The sequence below is a fragment of the Brachypodium distachyon genome, chromosome 1, assembly GCF_000005505.3.
Source record: "Brachypodium distachyon strain Bd21 chromosome 1, Brachypodium_distachyon_v3.0, whole genome shotgun sequence".
Lineage (NCBI taxonomy): Eukaryota > Viridiplantae > Streptophyta > Magnoliopsida > Poales > Poaceae > Brachypodium > Brachypodium distachyon.
Genome location: NC_016131.3, coordinates 54,157,979 through 54,179,908, shown reverse-complemented (window position 1 = coordinate 54,179,908; position 21,930 = coordinate 54,157,979). Strand labels below are relative to the sequence as shown.

Sequence of the window (21,930 nt, the reverse complement as noted above, 5' to 3'; positions counted from 1 at the left end):
TCTAGGAAGCCGAAAAGAACTGGCCCTTAGGTTTGAGAGGCATTGGGGAAAGATCATGCCGTGGTTATCAGGGATCGGAACGTTCTTCTCTCCACTCGCGCTCACTGTGGATACGATGATCATCCACCTGTAAAACTTCTTGAGTTCATTCTGTTGCAAGATGCGTGAATAGCTTGCAAAGATAGTTGTAGGATTCGTTCATAGCATCTTGGAACTCTGACCCTGTCATCGTGGTCGATCAATCTGGATCTGCGTTCGGACTTGCTGGGTTCATTCTGGAGTATGCGTGCCGTCTGATTCGCGACCTGGCTGTGAACTGGCAGCTACCACCATCGTCGAGAATGAAGAGATGGATGTCGAGGCTAGCTTCAGATGATCGAGCGGCTCTGGCCCTAAGTACGCCATTCAGAGGGAGTTCGATGGGGGTGTAGATGCACGCAAGAGCATCCAACTCATATGGTGCTCTCTTTGTTACTCCCTACAATACCTGTACTGCTGCTTAAAATAAAATAAAAGGTAATGAAATAGATCTCGAGGCAACAAAGTAATAAGTGATGTATTCCAATGATCTTGTCACAACCTTCAGATATCAAATGATTGGTTTCTTGCATACTTCATCTTCTGACATTAATCTCAAACCAATCGATATGGGCATATATAGCACGCGAATAACTCATCTCTTTAGTGCTAAGAGCTTCCCCCTATCAATGAGTTATCACCCTCTTTATTTCTTCTCCATCCATCCACTATGCGCGCATATATAAGTGATGCATAGCAAGACAGCACCGTAGCAGTACTAGGCTAAAGGAGAAACAACATTCCACAAGCCATTTTCCCTTACTTTCTTTTGCATTGAACTTGTGTCTCTCAGAAATACGGAACAAGTTTTACCACACACACTATCAGAAATAGTATAGGTTTGGGAGGCATCAGGGCAAAACCAGTAAGTCTATACATGATAACGGGTGGTGCATGTATTTTGCACGCTTAGTAAAATCAGTAAGTATCTACATAGATTTCTGTAATGGCGTAGCTAGTCCATATTGAAGAAGGAGGGGAGTTTTAAGGACGCCGGGAGCTGGACTTCATCGGAATTCTTCACCTTGTGTTTATGGAGCGAGAGTATAACACCCCAAGATGGGTGTTGTTTATTTCCAAACCTACGACTTCACACCTTTCCACGCCTGAGCTAACAGAGTCACGTACACACTTGATTCACTGTAATTTCATATACTGCAAATATTTATCATTTATAAGTGAGTAAATTTTATTTCTTTTCCCTCAAAAAAATATTTCATCTCTAATCCCCTAGTTTGAATTTGTTGACAACAATTATCCCATTTAGTGAGAATTCTCTAATCTTACATACCTCATTTAACAAAAGTTGTTCCAGATTTGACCCAATTTAAGATTTTAATCCGACTCCCCTAAGTTTTGACAAATGGGCCCCCCTAGTTACAAGTCCACGTGGAGTGCCACCTTGGACAAGCGTGTAACTGGACCAGGCTTATATATCATGACCCACTAACAATTGTGCAATATTTATGACCCCTTTTATTTTTCCTAACAGGGTCATAAATATTGCAAGTGGGTCATGATATATAACATTGGAGAATTGTTAGTGGGAGTGAGCCTAGCTTGCCCTTGGTTTGGGGAGCGGGTGTACAACACATTGATGCGAATTTAGGTTTCTATTTATGCTCTAGGGGTTTTCCTTGTTGTTTTCTTTCAAAAAAAAATATCAGTCTTTTTTTTAATGTAAAGAAAATAATTGATTTTCTCCTGCGAAACATATTTCTGTTTGCTGCCCCATCCCCCCGCCCCTGTGTTGTGTATATATATTAAGATCGCAAGTGAATAAGATGTAGTTCAAATAAAAGCACATGTACCATATCCATACTTTTTACTAGAGGGAGCCTATATATAATGATCCTTTCTCTTCTATTTGCGTTGTTAGAGCAAAGAAATGTGAGCATGGTGTATGGGTTTGGGAGGCATTAGGAAAAGAGTAAAGTCTATTTTTAACCTTGTCCTTGTAGAGGTTGGCCATATCAAACCCCCACCTTCAAATCCCTGAATTCAGCACTACTCTTTGGGCGCAGGGGTCCTCCTGGGACATGATGCCATCATCTCGCAAGTGAATAAGATGTAGTTCAAATAAAAGCACATGTACCATATCCTTTTTTTTTTACTGGAGGGAGCCAAATCTGGATATATATGAGATAGTGCTCCAGTAATGTTTCTTTATCTGTCTTGCAGTTCTTCAAATGATTCTTTCTCTTCTATTTGCGTTGTTAGAGCAAAGAATTGTAAGGATGGTGTAGGGTTTGGGAGGCATTAGGTAAAAAAAAAATCTATTTTTAACCTTGTCCTAGAGGCGGCTACATCAAACCCCCACCATCAAATCCCTAAATTCAGCACCCCGTACTCTTTGGGCGCAGGGTCCTCCTAGGACACAACGGCGATGCCATCATAAACTGGAGTTTATACATAAAAGTTTTTTTTCAGTGACCATGAACTTGTACATTGCGCATCATAACAACAAGAACAAAAGAAAACAGTGCATGTCCACTGATTCCTCACTATGCCATCACAATTTGCATATTTTCCACTGGTTTCTCACTGAAAATAGGAAAATCTTCCAATCACTGGTACTGTTCATTTCTAGTATCTCTATGTCTTGGACTGCTCCTTCTAATATCACACAACAATAGCTATTTTCGCGGCCTTGAATATCTATATAACTTTGAACGGAAAAAAGGAGTTCACCTAATTCCAACAGCAATTGCCGCTGTTGACAAAGATATGCCGCGCCACCGGTGATGGCCAAAATTGACAAAGCCGAGCCGCCGCCAGTGACGGACGAAGTTAACAAAGCCGAGCCACGTACCACGGGTGATATCAAGTTGTCCACCGCTATTATTTTTTGCAATTACTGAGGGTCGAAACAAGCAGATTGTCAGTGTCATGCCTTCAAAATGTCCTATTAAAATGTCCCGTAAATTTCCCTACATTTACGCCTATCAAGTACTGCTCTCCAATACTACTCCCCCCGTCCAATAAAAGATGTCTCAAGTTTTTCAAAATTTAAATTTATCTAGACATGACTTAGTGTATAGATGCATTCAAATTTAGTCAAAGTTGTTTTTAATTAGCAGCATCTGATGTAATCATCCCATGTTGTTTTTCCATGTTGTAAAAAAGTAAGCTTCTCTTCATTTTCTCATGTGGTGCTTGGAGCTTTTTTTTTATCTGCTAGCCTGTTGTGTTGTTGAGTGGTCTCAAGAAAGCGTGGTGATCACTGATCACCTTCTCTTTCATCTACCAGTACTCACTGGTACATCTCAAATTAACCTGGCCATGAATGTGAAGTCCTACCTCTACTGCAAGTTACAACGACAGGAACAGTGCGGCATCTCTCACTGCAAGTTACCTCAGCGGGCGCCGTGGCAGCCTTGGGGGCCGCGGCGACCCGTCGAGACGGCCTTCGGCGCCAGTGCGGGGGCGAGACGGCGGCCTTGCTGTTCCGGCGGCGGTGGACAGGAGGGATTGAGGTCGCCGGACGCTCCATTGTATCGTGGGAGAGAGGCGGCGGCGTGGGATTGGGAAGAGAGGATGGGAACGATGCAAGTATGCCCGGCATGGGCCGTTTGGGCCGTGCGGGGCCGGGACATGGGCCCAAATTAGATGTTCTTAAATTATCCGTTATACTGCCCAGTTCGACCCAGCAGTGCATTACCGCTCTTTTGATTCTAACGGTACATCGTCTGGACCGTTAGGTCATCAACAGTGGACGGCCAATACGCCCATATTACGGGTACTGTAAACAGCTCTCGATCACAGCCTGCAGCTGAAGCCCGCCAAGCAATCCAGACACAGTAAGGCAGTAAGCTGTGAGCCATTCTCAAAAAAAAAAAAAAGTAACAGTGCACCAAAGCAACGCACGCTGGTTACAGGTCGGTCGTTTGCTCGAGTGACTCACTCCACAACTGAACACCTGAAACGTACGAAGCTAACCGTAACCTTCACCCTGTGTCCATTAATCAAGCTGTTTATGGTAGAGCAGACTAGATGCATGATGGATGGGATTTTACATGGCGAAACATATAGACCACCAAAAAGAAGAAGAGCAAAAACAGATCTGAGGCCGCTAGCTTTATGACCAGCTTTGAAAAATAACAGACTAAGCATGCACACAGTCAAGAGTTCAAGAAAATATCCAATCAAGGAAAGCAACAACTCACATTTTCTTTTCCATTTCTTGTTCAATTTTCCAAGCGGAATTTTATTATTAACACCGGGCGATGCAATTCAACAAACTTCCCACAAATTTTGTGGTGGGTTTCAGCTAACAAGATCGATGACAATCAATATAGTGAAAGAGGACAGGAAGCATAATTCAGTAGATAAAATGTGAGAACCCTCAGTTTGCACCAAAAGAAAACACTGGTTTCCAAGAAATTATATTCTTTCAATTTCCTTGTAATTTTGTGCGCTATCATTTATTTGTTATAATGTCAAATTTTCTTACATCCATTGTAAGTGCTCAAATTGTCTTTGTTCCGTCATTCACAAAACGAAAGGGGTAATTTAAGCATATGGATATACACAGTTCGATCATTAGGTAATGCCCATGACCTGAACCCACCAAATCTGCTAAAATCCAAATATAGCGGATATTGGTAAATCTATATCAGTCGGGGCCAAAAAAAAAAGGATGGGTAGTGAGCTGCATTTGTTACTCCATGCGATAATTACATGCAAAACCTAATGTGTCTTAATCTTTGTCGCATTTATAAGTAATCACGGGCTTGCTTGGTTACTCCATGCGATGGTTAAATGCAAATTATTTTCAGTATTTATGAAAAAAAATTGACCATTGTCCATTTCGGATAGATACCATTGTCCATTTCAGAAAGATTAAGAGCAACACTTCCCATTCAATGATTCTACTTGTGCAAAGCCCATAGAGAAAATGAGGTCATATGTGTTAATTGTGATAATAATTTTATCCATGTGGGATATCACCACATTCCACATGGCCAAACTTTTCAACGACGTTCTTTGCCTGCGGGGTCTCATGGTACCACACAAAGAAGTATCCCCTGTTCTTCCTTGTATGATTATTCTTTATCATCAGCACCTATGTCATCTCGCCTGCCATCTTGAACACCGCACTCACATCATCCTCTTGTTTGGCTTCATAGTGAAGCCCGCCAACAAACACCTCCTTCATGCTCACCCCCCCCCCCCCCAACCCCCACCCCTCCTCCTTTGATTTGGTTGCACCATCAGCAGCAACAATATTGTAACATCACACGCTTAGGAATCAGGAGCGCGCTAATTAAACAGGATGGCACCACAGGCTGGGTTGGGCGTCGAATGGGCTGACGCTCAAGAAGGAACGGACACCCTTTGGTCTGGCGTTTCGGAGGTTGCCCCGCCCGTTGGCCCGACGTCCAGAGAAGTTGGGACGCCACAAGACGGACAACAAGACCAAATAAGTGCTGGGAGGGTGCCGACGTCTGCAGTCTGTCAACTCTGAGAAAAAAGTGCTGCCAGGAGGGACGTGGTAAGCGCGTGATGTTACTTAAAAGTTAAAGGAACTAAAGTTAAAGAAGGGCCGTTTTGAAAGAAAGAAAAAAGGTTAGAAGGGGCCAGAAGGAAATTAATACAATTAAAGAAGGACCATTTCAGGAAAAAAAATACACGATGTTTTTTTAGAATCAGTAACGGCAAGTTGCCAACGTCATTATTAGCATTAAAAAATTAAGCTGGCATCATTCGTTTTACAGTGGTGTTTGCCGTCTCTGCCTTGCGGTGGAAAATAGTCTCACGGCATTCAAACAAAATCCCCCTAGACAGAAGACAAGAGAGACAGCAGAGAGACGTCTGACGGCTCAAACTTGACCGACCGCCGACCGCCGACCGCGTCGATTCAACCGGCGATTTGCCTTGCACCCATCGATCATCCCCGCGCCCGCACCACCATGCAACCGCCGTCCCCCCGCCGCAATGCTGCGCCCGTCGTCCCCTCCTCGCCTAGTCCCCCTCCGCCGCCGCCCCATCTCCCCCGTCCGCAGTCGCCGCCGCTGCCGTCGGCGTTGCTGCCCCCGAAGAAGCGCTTCCTCCGCAACGCCTCCACCCTCATACCCACGCCGCCGCCGCCAACAACAACAACAACCAACGCCCCCGCGGAGACCCTGGTTGCCCCAACCCCGAGCCCGCTGCCTCCGGTCGCCGACTCGGGCATTTTGCCGCCGCCGCCTAAGGCTGCGGAGCCCTCCACGACACCGATCCCGATTGCCGACTCCAAGTTACCCTCCAATCCGCCGCCGCCGACGCCTATGGCTGCGGAGCCCCCCACGCCACCGATCCCAGCTGCCGAGGCTAAGTTACCCACCACGCCGCCGTCTGCTCCTGGTGCGGCGGCGGAGGATCCAGCGCCCGAACGGAAGGTACAGAAACGGAAAGTTCTAAAGAAGGTCATCGTGAAGGTCCCCAAGGGCACCTTGGCAGCCCGCAAGGCCGCGGCCGCGGCGGCTGCTGCTGCTAGTGCTGATGGTGCAGGAGCCAAGCGGAATGAAACATTGGGTGAGAAGGGCTGCAACACTGGATGCTCGCACTTAGGTTGTAAAGAAGGCCAGTCGTCTATCAAGAATTGCAAACTAGCTGCTGCCGCTGCGAGAGCGAGGGAAGCGCTGATTAAAAGGAAGCAACTTTTGTTGGAAGAACAAGCCTTGGCTACAAAGCCAGCGATTGATTGCAATGCTCCAGTGGAGGGGGTAAAGGAAGGTTTGTCGGAGCAAACCTTGGCTAGGAAGCCAGCGGTTGATTGCAATGCTCCAGTGGAGGGGAGGAAGGAAGGTCTGTTGGAGCAAACCTTGGCTAGGAAGCCAGCGGTTAACTGTAGTGCTGCAGCGGAGGAGGGGGAGGGGATGTCTGAGGCTGAGAGTATGAGAATGAAGGAGGTGTTCGTAGGCGGCCTTCACTACGACGCCAAGGAGGAGGACGTGAGGGCGGTTTTCAGGAAGGCCGGGGAGATCACGCAGGTACGCGTGATACCGAACACCCAAACAGGGAAGAACAAGGGGTACTGCTTCGTGCAGTACCGTGAGGCTGCGCACGCGAAGAAGGCCATCGAAGAGCTTGGCAATGTGAAGGTATAATACAACCCACATGGATAAACTTACTATCACAATCACACACACACACACACATTTATGTATGAGCTCATTTTCTCTATAAGTTTTGCGCTACGAGAATCGTTGAATGGGAAGTGTTGTTATTAATCAATCTATTAGGAAATGGACAATGGTCATAATTGAGTTAATTTTAGAAAACCACACCTTTTGGTGCTAGGATTTCAACGGGACAAAATCGAAAGGGTTCTCGTCGGTTTGCCGCACATCTAGGAGCAAGTTTTTCACTTGATCCAAATCTACCGGAATAGGGAGTTTGGCAGCAAAACTGACAGGTCGGGCCGGCCACATGTAAGTTGCTAGGTGACTAAAATAACTGATCCACTTGTCCACGTCATGTCCTAATGGGTTTGCTACCCGATTGACCGACGTACCACAGCTACTAAATAGGACAAAGGCCACGGCAAATTAGATTTATGATGTAATTATCACATGGAGGCTCACTACTACTCCTATCTTTTTTGGCACTGGCTGATAAACGATTGACCTATCTGCCAAGATTTGGTTCTAACAAGGTGGGTTTAGCTGATGGGCATTACCTAATGAACCGTGTGACCATGACCTTAAATTACCTTTTTGGTTCGTCAATGACTGAGCACTGATAATATGACCAATCACTGCGAATGTAACTAAAATTTTCACTATAAATGAACAAATGCTAGCACACAAAGTTAGACAAAACTGAAAGATTGTAAGTTCTTGTAAACCAGTGGGCAGTGGTTTCTGTTGGTGTTGTTTGTACGAAACACCACTGAGTCTGTGACCATGGCTGTACCACCTAATCACCAAGTTGAGAATTCCTCACATTTTATTCTACTGAATTCTTGTTGCAATTTTCCTTTCTATATATCCTCTTTGACTAATTGATTGTCTTCTTGCTAATTGAAACCTACCACAAGATTTGTGGGAAGCATTGTCGAACTGCAGCTTTGGATGGGAATAACATCGAGAAGAAACGGAAGAAAGAAGATGTAAGTTGTTTGCTTGTCTTGATTCAATATTTTCTTTAATTCTTGCATGTGTGCATGCTTAATCTGTTACTCTTGGAAGCATATTACCAAATTACTGCACAAGATTAAAGTTGAGAATGTCCAGTCTGTAACGGTTATGGTTAATTCTAATAACCCAGACTGTAATAGTGGGCTTGCACTTCTTAAACTTAAGACTAGTAGACATGCACAGATGGCATACGAAAAGCTTTCCAAGGAAGGCGTATTTGGCAAAGGTCTAAATATAAGAGTTTCATGGGCTGATAAAGAAACATCAGATGATCCAGATGAAAGAGATATGAATAATGGTGACTCTCGATACGAATGGAAAATTTATTATCTATTATTGATTTTTAACTTGGTGGAGACATCCTCTCCCCTTTTTTTGTAGAAGTAGTTCTTGCAGGGGAAAAACGTTTTGTTGTGTTTTAGAGCATCCCTATATCTTGTGAACCACCTCTGTTTTGCCTCAGCCCTAGTGTTTATTCACTGTCAAGAGGATTTTATTTTGTCAGGATATAGGCATTTTGTCAGTTTTCACATTTTCAGTTGGTGTATTTCAGGTGAATATTAAAGACTCGCTGCCTAAACCTGTCGAAAAGAGCAAGCAGAACAGAGAAAAATATACATCGAATATCAGTCAGAGTGACATGACAGTTGCTAAAAGTGAGTTTGTGCCCTTCAGAATTCCAGTTCAGATTATTTGACTCATCTGTGGTTTCCTGTGTCACCTCTTTTCAGTACTGTATATTCTTGGTGTCATTTGTCACAATCTATCTGGTACAGACTTGCAGTTTTGTTCATGTTACTATTGGCTGCAGTTGTCTTGTCTGAATGGTTCTCTGGGTTTGCATTAATTTTACATTGCAGTTAGTTGGTATTAGACATGCCTGACCCAACTTGGGTTGATTCACTTTAAATTTCTTCCAGTGTAATTGTAGGCACATAGACTTAAATCCTTTCCAGTCGAGACTCATGGGCACATCAAACACATATTGGTACCACTTTTTTTTTTGGAGAACACATTGATACCACTTTCTTGAGTTCCATGGATTAGTATTATATTCAAATAAGATATATTAATATGCCCTTTGCAGTTTATTCTGCAAGCCCCTTAATGATACATTGATATGAATTTATTTATTTCTAGTTGTTGATGATTTATTCTTGATAGTCTTATTAAATATTCACCATTTACAGATACAACAAATCTTGATTGCGTAAATGCTGATTGTAGTGACTACAAATGGAATATAAGAAGTTGTGCCATATAAGTATTCACAAGTACACAATCAGGTTCCAGTCTGGCTACATGACATTAGTCTATTGACCAATATAATGTAAATAGTAATAGAACCTTCTTCTGATATTTAACTACGGGAGGCAAATTTCAGTTTCGTTCACTGTCTCAAAAGGCTGGTAGGTGATTATGATGGTTGAGATCTAGGATACTGGATTGTTGGTTTTTTGGGGGAAAAACTGGATTGTTGGTGGTCAGTAACCTAGACCATAATCCTTTTTTAGCGGAAAAACATATTATTTATTTTCTCGTAGGTTGCTATTGTGTTGAGTCCTCTCAATTCTTGGTTTTTTGTGCCTTTCTGGATTATATGAGAGGTTTTTCTCCGTGGATTCCCAGCTGTCCCCCAATTATGCATAGTGGAAACATTGTATTTGATGTTACAGATGTACTTGTTACATCCCAACCTTTACATTTTGCAATGTCTGATGTTTTTGCCCCCATTAACAGCACCTATCCAAGGTCATCACCGCACATATTCTGGATTGAACCGGGCCTCTTCAACATCGGTATGCTAGCTAAAACACATATGAATGAAACAGCTACTCTCTCATCTTGTTTCTGCACAAGTTTTAATCATATTTACTCCAGGACAACTATTCTTCTGACCGCACGAGAAGCTATTCTCGTCCTTGTCATGGGAGCAATACGCTATACTACGTTAACTCTGCTGCTTTTCCTGCTAATGCACATGATTTCCTACCGGCTTCTTATTATGGAGTAACAAGATCATCAATCAATAGTCAGGTATCTTTTCTTGTCTGACGTGCCTTTTTTCTTCTTCTTTTGACTGAAAAGCTTGCCGTGCTAATATATGTGATTTGCAAGTAAATTGACTACTGACATCCCCTTTGTTCAGATAAGGCGAGCAGGGGCTCACCAACCGGAGCAGACGTATAGAGGTAGACAGTAGCAAAAATGTAAGGGTGACTTGCTTATATTAAATTGCTTAAGCATACTTAAATCTTGATATCTTATACTTCTACTGATTCATGACCTCAAAACAGTTTGACTACAGCTAAAGATGATACATTCTCAACTTGGGTAATATGTCGTGCTGGTGCATTTCGGAGTCTCTCCCGTATTTTAACCATGGCAGAAGACTGAATAGTTTCATGCTTTTTGGCATGACTCTGTGTACTGTATGTAATTTTGTCGATGTCACCGTGGGGAAGTGCGTGATGAAACGGTATTATTCATGCATTACAAATGGGGCGTTTGACCTTTGTAACTTGTATATTTCTCTAGCACAAAGTGTTGTATTTTTTTTTTCTGAAGTGGTATCCAATCACTGTAGAAATGAATCTGAAAAGTGCTTTTGAGATCTAACAAACACCAAGAAAAAGGATGGAGCTGCAAGTATATCTTAGGATGCTCTATTATTTTTCGTTTGAGATGGTATATACCGTGAAATGTGATGATCTAGGTACTGCGAAATGTGAAATGTTCCTTGATCACTGGCATACCCTTATGAAAGGCAAAGAAAGGCCTCACTAGCTAGAGCAGCCCTTAAGTTCTCAGGAAGAAATTATCAAAAATTTAAGGGTCGTTTGCATATTAAATTGGCTAAGAACAGTCAAATCTTTATATCTTACTATTTCTCTATCTGTCCAAGGCCTCCAAATAGATTGACTTCAGCTAAGATGACACACTTTCAACTGGGATGTCACCCTTTTGTGGATTCACTATGTGGTGCTGGCGCACTTACAAGTTCCCTAGTATAACCATTGCACAAGACTAAAGAATTTCAAGTCCTTAACATTGTCTTTTAACGTATTGTAAGTTTAGCAATGCCAATTTGGGGAATACTTCCAAAGGCTCATTTCGAATGCACAAGTTTTGTGCTTAATGACATAAATGATTTGCTCCATATTGGGCCTTAATTAATGGTTCGTTTCTCGATTTTTTTTACTTTCTACCCCTGCCTTTTTTCTGGCAAACAGCCCCCTTCCGGAAAGAATTGAAAGAATTGTCGGCATGACGCTCTCGATAATTGGCAATGTGGCATATCCATACCATTTACATGGCAAGTGCAAATTATATACCTTATTAGAAAGGGGACGGAACAATCGGCAAGGGGTCATTTTGCTTATCTACACAACAGTTGTATACACAGCATTTACCCATCATACGCATGTATTCACAGAGCATAGAGATAGTACGATTTACCTTCGGCATGAACACAGTGATATCAGGGTTGGCGCAGATCTAACGCCAGTGAAGGGAGGTGCACCGCCGTTGTCCAGCACATATGAGATATGACACGGTTGTTGTTGCCACGAGTACTCGAGCGTTGGGGTCCTCCTTGAACGCTGTGGCGATGCCATCGTCTCCACCATCCCCACCAATTCTACCTCCCCGTGCCTGCGAGCCCGCTATCATCTCATTATCGCGGCAAGAATCAACGTGGCCAAAAAGTGTGCCAAGGAAAATAGTTGTCTATCCCTAGGGTTACCTCATCTCGGATTCCCTCGCACCGTCGTGCTCACCGGGAGAGGATTGATGTGGGCGGAGAAGGGTATTGGTGCAGGTGGCCGTCATGCCATCCACGCTCCTCTGCTGCCTCAACTCCCCTTGGGTGACCATCATTGCTATCCTTGAAGTGCACGGATACAGACCTCTGCACCACTGAGATCTGTACGAGGGCTGAGGGAAGCACAGGAACGGTTGCGACTGGATGGATGGCCGGCGGCGCTAGGTGGAAGAGATATGAGGAACTAGGAAAGGAAGCGATGGCGGCGGTTCGATTTGGGATGAGGAAGGGTGCTAGGGTTTCGACGTAATGGGGTTTATATAAGCGATCCATCCGAGGAAGATTCGCTGCATGAGGCATCTCGAAAAGGCCTAGAGCCGGCCCACATGTTGGGGGAAAAGCCCAAAACCATACAGGTCATCATCCCAAGACAACCCCCCGCGCATAGGTTCTTTCTGTGGCGGCTATGCCTGACCCATCTGGGATGGCCTGTTGCGGATAAACCAATCTATAGTAGTGGTGATTTCTTTCATAGGTTAGTTTGTAGATTTCCTCTGTTTGGATTGATGCTTCTCACCCCAATATTAATATTTTTTGGTCGATGATTCAGCCAGAATTTCAAACTAATAAAGAGGTGTTCTGCTATTAGAAAAACACTTGAAATAGTTGGAAAATTATATTGTACAACAAACTAATCAGTGAGTTCCTTTTTCAAAAGGACGGCACAAATAATGACGATTACCTATATGTATTCTAAAGAAATCCCTAGTTATGCATTTTACATCACCTAACTGTATGTCGATCTAGACATGGGCATTCTCGGGCCAGGTCGGGTTTCGAGACGGGATTTACAAAGCCTGGATGGGAAGTCCCAAGCCCGGATCGGCCCAAAGCCCGGAAAAAAGTCATTTTTCTATTAAAATATTTTTTATTCATTTCGGGTTTTGGGCGGGAAAATGAGGCCCGGGCCGGGCCACCCATGGCCAGGTCTAACTGTTGATAATCTTATCATCATTATCTATACAAGACATAAAAGATGATTGCTATCATCCTAAAACGGAGATCTGAATTAAACCAAAATTTGCTTAAGTTTTCAACTTGAGCATGTTCCCTCAGGAATCCATGAACATCATATCATTCTATATACATCTCAAATTATTGGAAACGTTCAATATATATGGAAAAATCATATCAATCAAAGACACATGTGGTCATACTATACAGGATAGGGATATGAATCCTGACCAACTCAAATAAAAATTCAAGCACTCCTATATCTTGCAAACTATGTCAGGCCTGACGCTATGTTTGCTAACAATTTCTTTAGAGTGCAACCCCCGCTACTGCAACACTTGTCACTGCTTCAAGTTCACCACTGACGTACTAGGGGAAAGTGTCAGACCAGATAGCCATCGCTGACGCTCCTTATGTTGGCTAGTCAGTGCTTGCATTCGGAAGGCCGTATACGCATAGGCTTGCGGAGCATCAGAGAAGTCGTTCATTTTCTGACGCATTCCTCCTCTCACGCTTCTCTAACTGTAAAGTGTCAGAGGTTGCGAGCAGTTAGAGATGGACGTTACCATCTCTAACGTTCATACACAACGACGCGTCAAAATTGTTCTATCACTGCTCGGACGTCCTTCTCTAAACGTCAGAGGTTAGTCTATATATCTGCAGGCCTTTTCCGTCTTCGTGTTTAAACCTCTAAATTTAGTCCTTATATTTTTGCCACTTGTTAGGTTCATATTAATATTTGTTGTAGTGGCATCATATCGTGTGCATTCGTACTGCATCCGCACCATCTCCACCAACCAATCCAAATCCAACCTGTGAGGCTGTGACTAGTTTCCGCGATCCCTCCGCTGGTCTGACGACTCTTTTTTCTAGAGCTTATTTGCCTACTGTGAATATATTTAATAAATAAATATGTACAAAATAGAGAATGAAGGTAAAATAAAACGCTGTCTAAATGTATCAATCCAGTCCTTATGCTCCCCATATCATTTTCTCTTGGCTCCGAAGACTCTCAACACGGTGACCAACAGCACATGGACAGCTCGTGCGCGTCTGCGTGTGTGGAGGCAGCAGATCATGTCCCGGAGGCAGTCGACCACCTCTCGATGATAGCAGTTGCGGTTGGTGGCCTGCCAAATGATCCTGTCGTCGACACGGAGACCCGATGAGGCGGCGACCCGATCATGGGGACGGAAGTTTGCTAGTATTTCACGACTCTCACCGTGCTATTCCCGTGACGATCATGACATTCCAGACTTTTCAAATGTGATTCTTCTTCTTCTTCATCTCCCTGCCCAAATTTGATCTCCCATGGTGGACTACAATTCGGTCATGTGCGGGCCCAGCTCAATTCAAGGATATTCGCTTGAATACCCTTGCTTTTTTGCAAAAATATGAATATATATACTATGTACTCAATATATATGCATGTATAAAGTATTTTGAGCTAAAATTTAAAGTACTCAAGCATTGAGGCCTAAAGTGCACTAGCCATCGTCTATCTCCTCCTTCACCCGAGTTGGCCCAATTCAATGGTCTAGGTAGGATTTAAGATCACTTAATATCGAACCATCTACTCGCTCATGCTCCGTGCTTCGGCACTTCTACTGTGGAACGGCTACACACACACACTACGCTACATACAAGAGGACAACATGTCAGGGATTACTCGATTAGAGAAACAAAATTTTCATAGATAATTTTCGGAAAAAATTTGACCGGTGAATATTCAGAACAGTTTTGAATACCAGTGTCAAAATTCTGGGCCCGCCCCTGAATTCGGTGTCTGTACCTAGATGTAGCTTTACAATGTGATTACTATGTAATTAGTGAATGGGAATCACGAGCTGTTGGGGAATAAAAATTTCAAAAAGAATTGGATTTTATTTTTGCCTTGTTCTTGTTGCTGAATGTACAAGATACTTCTATCAGGCTTTCCTTGGTGGTCCAATCTTCCCGTAGTTCTCCCCGTGGCCTGCCTTTGTCAACATGTCAAACCGGGGAATTGTTTTTTTTAGAACGGAAATGGCTTGTAATTGGCGAAGCGCATAGACTCCTGTTTTTTTAGGAAACATAGGGTGTGTTTGGTGGCCCGGGTGAATCCAGATTCACTCTCCCGGGGGCGACGACGGCCAAGAAAGGGGGCGACGACGGGCAGGAGGAACTAGTTCTCGTTTGGGAGCAAATGAGGGGCACGGGAGAAAGTGTGGGGGTGCAAAGGGTGGGCCCCCGAGATCGATTGCAGGATGGACTCAGCTTGGCTCACAACTGGACCAGGTTGAGGACCATTTTTCGTATGAGGTGGGCTAAGCTCTACACATTCTATCCGAGTTAACAAACACAATCCGAGTTGGAAAAGTGGAACGAGAAAAGATATTCTGGATGGATTCAGGCCACCAAACACACCCATGGACTCCCGTTGACCACGTTATTTTTCTTCTGTGCTGAGTTTCGGCCAAGGCCTCCTTCCCAAAGATACAACGAGGCTTTACAAACCCAAGATAATGAGAACTAACCTAGCAACGTGGGCCGGACCGCCGGAGGCTCCATAAAACCGAAAGCTCTAGGCCCAACTCACGAAATGCCAACACTCACCCCGAACCGACGGCTCAGATCTCGCCTCGCTAACCCCAGTACCCAAACCCTAGCGATCCCCTTATATAAGCCATTCCCTTCACTACCGGCCTCCATTCCCTCGCCGCGCCACCTGAAACCCTAGCCGCCGCTGCTGCTGCCGCCGCCACCCCGCCGCCGCGATGGCCCCCAGCACCCGCCCCCTCGTCTCCGTGAAGGCCCTGGAGGGCGACATGGCCACCGACGCCGTCAACCTCGCCCTCGCCGAGGTCTTCCGCGCGCCGCTCCGCCCCGACATCGTCCGCTTCGTCCACAGGCTGCTCTCCTGCAACAAGCGCCAGCCCTACGCCGTCTCCCGCCGCGCCGGCCACCAGACCTCGGCCGAGTCCTGGGGCACGGGCCGCGCCGTGTCGCGTATCCCGCGTGTCCCCGGAGGCGGAACCCACCGCGCCGGCCAGGGAGCCTTCGGCAACATGTGCCGTGGCGGACGCATGTTCGCGCCCACCAAGATCTGGCGCAAGTGGCACCGCCGCGTCAACGTCCACCTTCGCCGTGTCGCCGTCTCCTCCGCCCTCGCCGCCACCGCCGTCCCGGCCCTCGTCCTCGCCCGCGGCCACCGCATCGAGACCGTACCGGAGATGCCCCTTGTCATTTCTGACTCGGCCGAGTCCATTGAGAAGACCTCCCAGGCCATCAAGATCCTGAAGCAGATCGGCGCCTACGCTGATGCTGAGAAGGCCAAGGACTCTGTTGGCATCCGCGCCGGAAAGGGTAAGATGCGCAACCGTCGCTACGTCAAACGCAAGGGTCCCCTCATCGTCTACGGCACCGAGGGATCCAAGATCGTCAAGGCCTTCCGCAACCTCCCTGGCGTGGATGTCGCCAACGTTGAGCGCCTCAACCTGCTCGACCTTGCCCCTGGTGGTCACCTTGGACGCTTTGTTATCTGGACCGAGAGCGCCTTCAAGAAGCTTGAGGAGGTGTATGGCACCTTTGATGCGCCATCACTGAAGAAGAAGGGCTTTGTGCTGCCGAGGCCTAAGATGGCCAATGCTGACCTTGGCAGGATCATCAACTCTGATGAGGTGCAGTCTGTTGTTAAGCCAATCAACAAGGAAGTGAAGCTCAGGGAGAAGAGGAGGAACCCACTAAAGAATGCGGCTGCTGTGCTCAAGCTCAACCCCTACTTTGGTACTGCCCGCAAGATGGCTACCCTTGCTGAGGCTGCTCGCGTCAAGGCAAGGAAGGAGAAGATTGCTTCAAAGAGGACCAAGCTTAGCCCGGTATAGCTCTTTCTGCCCCTAACCTTTTAACACGAGAACTATCAATTGGTTATGAGCACACTAGTTATGTTGTCTATTAATTTTTACTAGTGTTATGTGTTGGTATTAGCCATTATGTTTTATGATGTTCTACTTGGATGTTTATCACATCTAATTTAGTTGTCTATGCTTCATCTACTTTACTCTGTAATATGTGATTACTGCAGCGTTTAACATGATTAGGTATGCATAGTCTCATTCTAAATTTGCTATTTTCATTTAAATTCTTAGGTTTGTTTAGTTCTGAAATCTGAACTAGAACAATTTAGCAACTAATCAACCATTGTTCTGTTATTGCTCATTTTTTTCCTGTATTTTACTTGGTTGCTTGATCTCTGATAAATTGCTGGTTGCAATTGTTGACTACAATATTCTACTTGTTTCTTGTTAGTAATTTTTCGTTCTCAGACTTAGATTTGCACATGATTTTTTACATCAGTTTTGCTGATTCTTATGTTTTTCTGTCAATGACCATTGTTAGCAATGTTATACGTTAATGTTATTGTAACGGGACATTATGCCTTGCTGATCACTTGTGATGTATGTTTATCTTTTTTTCTGTGTTAGTATGCTTTCTATTATTCGGCAAGAGCATTAGAAATTGGCCATGATCATTTTTTGTTAATGTTTGGTTGTGTAGTATCTGTGTTCATTCGTATGTATTTTCTGTTTGTTTGTTTGTTTGAATAAAATGTTAGCTAAAATGTTGTGTTTTACCCAAACTTTTTGTATCTCATTTGTTCAGGTAATTGGTTTTCCCATGTTATTCGTGCATAGGCTCTAAATTTCCTATTCTGATTACCTCCATATGCTGGGTGGCATTTCTTTGGCGATTTCCTAACAATCTACCTCTGTTGTTTTGTTTTTCAGGAGGAAGCTGCCAAGGTCAAGGCTGCTGGCAAAGCATGGTACAAGACCATGATCTCAGACAGTGACTACACTGAGTTTGATGTCTTCTCAAAGTGGCTTGGTGTTTCGCAGTAAACTTGTTCTGGTTAAGTTTTGGGTAGTAGTCCCGTCGTCGAGAACTTATCTAAAGGATTCTGTGATTCTGTTTTATCCTACTATCACCATAAGTTTTCTGTGGGATTTTGAGACTTTTGTTCTGTCCGTTCTGTTGATGTGTTATCGTGAGAACATAGAGTATGATGTGGTTCAAACTAGTTATCCAAAATTATGCTTGCACTTCATGTTGCTCTGTGATGGCTTGCGTTGGGTGTTTTAATTTTTTTTTTCCAAGCCAAGGTCTTATGTGTGTGATGGTGTATACTGGCAAGTGACCTCGTTAGCCGAACAGGCATTTTCAAGCCAGGATGAATTATCATCTGAATGCTTTGTGTCGGCTACTCAGCTGTGCAAATTGGTTGGGTACTTGGGTGGAATGATGCTGTTGATTTCTGAGCCTTCGTTTGGTGTTTTGCCATCCACCGTTGGCGCAGAAAATTTTCGTACCAAATAACCTGTCCTAGGAGCGAGACCTTTCTAACAAAGGCTTCTTAGGGCATTTCCAAGGTGAGCCCATTTGAGTCTTTGGACAAATAGGGATGAAAAAATATGAAGTTGTCCAATGGAAACCTCTATTTATCTCTTTATGAGTCTTTGACATGTGGCCGACAAGACAAGTGGACAAGTTTTGGATGAGTTTTGCATAAATGGGAACCCTATACCATCGGCGGATCCATAGGGTGGCAATGGTGGTCTATGGAACATCCTGGAAATACGGCCCGTATAAATATACACTAGTGTATCTTAAACCTACTAAAAAATAAAAATCAACCCGAGCAAATAGCCCATCTCCTCGACCAGTTCTCGTTTTCTTTATGTTGTGTAGTATACACATCACCGCATCGAGTCGGGCCTTGTTGCAGCATAGCAATCGATCGCGAGCGTGCGTTAGCATCTTATCATATTTTTCACCGAGCAGAGGAGCAGAAAAGCTAACATCTCATCGTATTTCTGGCCATCGATCGTTTCTCGCCATCGATCGTCGCTAATTGCTAGTGGAAGGCAAACATACATTGCGTCACCGCGAACACGTGAGTGGGACAGCAGCTTACACGGAGTCGGCGACATTTTTCTCGGCCTTTCGTCGGATCAAATTAAAGTTTGCTCATTGACGAATTGAAATTATCGTAAAATTGTTCCAATGCCGGGTTTTTTTCTCTTTCCAAATTCAATACTAGTAGTATGTTTGAGGTGAAAATTTGTCGTTATAATTTATACTGAGATAAAAGTTTATACATTGGACCACCCTGTCTCAAATACCTAGATCCGCTGCTGTCCTATACTTTTCTCAAATTTGGAGAAGAAACGGAGGATGTGTGAACCATTTTTGGACAAATTGGGATTCACATTGGTTGTGTATTTCGCTCATGGACCACGTATGGACAAATGGGAAGGATTTGGGAACTTTCATTGTGATGCCCTTACATGAACGCTGTGTCCGACTACTCAGCTCGTTAACAAACCCCACCCTCGTTCACTGGCTCCATCGTACTCAAAGCTAGCATAATTTCTTAAACGCTATTTGACCGCGTAGCTCTTTGTTTACTTCGCTTGCCGCTAGCAGTGCCGCCACGTTTATTTTGTCTTCTTCCCATGCTGGGCTCCCTCTTCCCTCTTTTATTTTCATCTTCTCCTGTCTGTGAATCGGTGCTTCTGCGTGCTCCGTCGGCCAAAGTATCACCATGCTATTTTGCATCCCATCTCTTTCTGCAAACCCCTTTTCTTTGTTGTGCTCTATATGTGGCATAGTTGTTCGCAAGCCCCAGCTGCTCTTGGACGCTATATCATGCCCAAGCTACGTCTCTTCGCGCTGCTCCTTGACTTCCATCACGCACCTCAACGAGTCCCAGGGTCTCCATTCACACGAGGTGTTGCTGAGGCATGTTGATGCCATATATTCCTCCTCCTTGCAACGGTTTTTGCCCAATGCACCCCTCTTCGTTGTTAGTTTTGTCACCGCAAACGTTGTGAGATTCATCGGTGATAGCCCGTTTCTGCACCCATAACCTGAAATTCTTGTGTCAGAATAAAGACGTGGCTGGTGAGCCAAAATTTTGGTGCTAGTCAAGCAACCCACGTCGACAGAGATAGTACCAGGGCCAGTTTTTTTCGGCTTCCTAAAACAGTTTTTCTGAGAAGCTGTCTTCCTCCAGCTTCCCGGAGAAGCCGCGTCCCAAATTTAGCTATAGATTTTCAAAATAGATTAGACCAAATTATTTTGGAAGTCTAATCAAATTTTGGATGCGGCTTCTCCAGGAAGCTGGGTGAGGGCAGCTTCTTAGAGAAGCTGGGTCTAGAAGCCGAAAAAAACGCACCCTAATTCTTCTCTCAAATTTGAAAATGGATGTATCTATTCTTAAAAAGTGTCGAGATACATGTAAACGAAAAGAGAAAGGAGACTTTTGTTTTTTTGGCATTGGTGTTTCCAACGAAAAACAAGAACATTCTTTCACGAACTTCCATGACAAAATGCTAGTTGCCTGCAGTTATTGCGCGACGATTTTATTGAAAAAGATCGTGCTCGTGGTATCTTTTTCACTCAGGACTGGGTATCCATGCCGGGTGTTATACCAGTAGCTTCAGGTGGTATTCATGTTTGGCATATGCCAACTCTGACCGAAATCTTTGGGGATGATTTTGTATTACAATTTCATCGAGGAACTTTAGGACATCCTTGGGGAAACAACGAAAAACAAGAACATTCTTTCATGCCTAAATAAAAAGAGAAGACTGCGGATCCTCCGATAGATAAGAAGGGAATGCAGGTAGCCTAGTAGCAAGGAATGGAATATGCCAAGAAGAAGTAGCCAGAGAAGAAAATCAATGAAAAGATTCAAATCAGAGAAAAGCGCATGATTCCATGGATACTTTCATTCGAGATCGTGATGGAGGACATAGCTTACGATCATCGGCTTTGATCATGCCACTAGGCATTTGATTAGGACATTGCACAATGATCCGAACAAGATTCGACAAGAATTGTGGAGCGGAGGGAGTAGTCTCTAATAGTGTGGCAGAGATAACACGAGAGAGAATAAAACCAGCTCGGTTTAGGGTGTGTGTGGCTTATGCAAAAATTGGGTGCCAACGAACTTAGCACCTGATTTTTACTCTTGACCACTTAGGTACTCAGAAACTTTTGTAGAACCGATTCTTGCACGAGCTAGAACCAAATTCTAGAAATTATTTTGTGGAACCGTGTCAATCTCTTTTCTCTGTTCTCACCGTTGACACAAGATATAATTCTTTTGTAAAAATGGATAGGTCGTTGAACTGCAAAGTTTGTCGGAGTTGACCATCCTGCTACCAAATAGGAGAAAGAAGATATCTGACTCTTCTCGGAGAGTCTGACTATTAAGAAAATAATCGACGAAGAGTCAGCCAAGAGTTGCCATTTTAACCATTGTACGATGGCATTTAAAAAAACAAGTCATTGCACGTGTTGTTTTATGCTCGACTCTAGATGCCGCGGAAAGTTAGTTTAAAGACACAACTCATTGCACGTGTTGTTTTATTGTCAACTCTAGATGCCGCGGAAAGTTAGTACTGACTCTGCCATTGCGGATGCCCTAACCGATTCGTGTTCCCCACCTGTTATGGATGCGGTTTTCCAAAATTTCAACGTGACTCTTTCTATACGTAATTTATTCTTCTTTTACTAAAAATAAACAAAGTTGTTCATCTCGAACAGGAATATTACATCCTAAAACTCCAAGTACTTGTGGAAGTTACTCCCTCCGATGCTAGATCCTTATCGCGGTTTTAGTTCAAATTTGGAGTTTTACGATGTAATATTCCTGTTCGAGATGAACAACTTCGTTTTATTTTTAGTTTAAGATTAAGCAAAAATCACAACAAGAATTTAGGATATATTTTTTTTGTGAAGAAAGAATTTAGGATCCTAGGACTACATCATTTTCCTGCGTAGAATTTTTTTTGAAGATTTCTTGAAGCCGACGTGATGAAGCCATGAATTCAGAACCACCGTTGCAAACCGCCAAACCGGCTTGGGTTTCAAAACACGTGAAAGCCTCGGCCAGATCCATCCACC

At 44.1% G+C, this 21,930-nt stretch overlaps 1 protein-coding gene and 1 long non-coding RNA gene across 2 annotated transcripts; both read left to right on the top strand.

Moving 5' to 3' along the window:
* The first annotated feature begins 4,760 nt into the window (after positions 1–4,760).
* On the top strand, positions 4,761–20,529 carry LOC112269851. Its single transcript, XR_002962030.1, has 3 exons — positions 4,761–4,774; positions 19,191–19,193; positions 20,366–20,529. It is a non-coding gene; the product is annotated as an uncharacterized LOC112269851 (long non-coding RNA).
* Positions 15,660–18,068, top strand: LOC100835137 (60S ribosomal protein L4-1). The gene is made up of 2 exons (XM_003557437.4): positions 15,660–16,835; positions 17,745–18,068. Exons 1-2 carry the CDS (start codon positions 15,735–15,737, stop codon positions 17,856–17,858), a joined length of 1,215 nt encoding a protein of 404 aa, XP_003557485.1. The 5' UTR covers positions 15,660–15,734; the 3' UTR covers positions 17,859–18,068.
* Positions 20,530–21,930: the final 1,401 nt, after the last annotated feature.

Bases quoted from the DNA above. Each gene is read 5' to 3' on its own strand.
- LOC100835137 (XM_003557437.4), top strand. From the start codon at position 15,735: ATGGCCCCCAGCACCCGCCCCCTCGTCTCCGTGAAGGCCCTGGAGGGC. The intron at 16,836-17,744 runs GTATAGCTCTTT...TTTGTTTTTCAG, and splicing joins AGAGGACCAAGCTTAGCCCG to GAGGAAGCTGCCAAGGTCAA.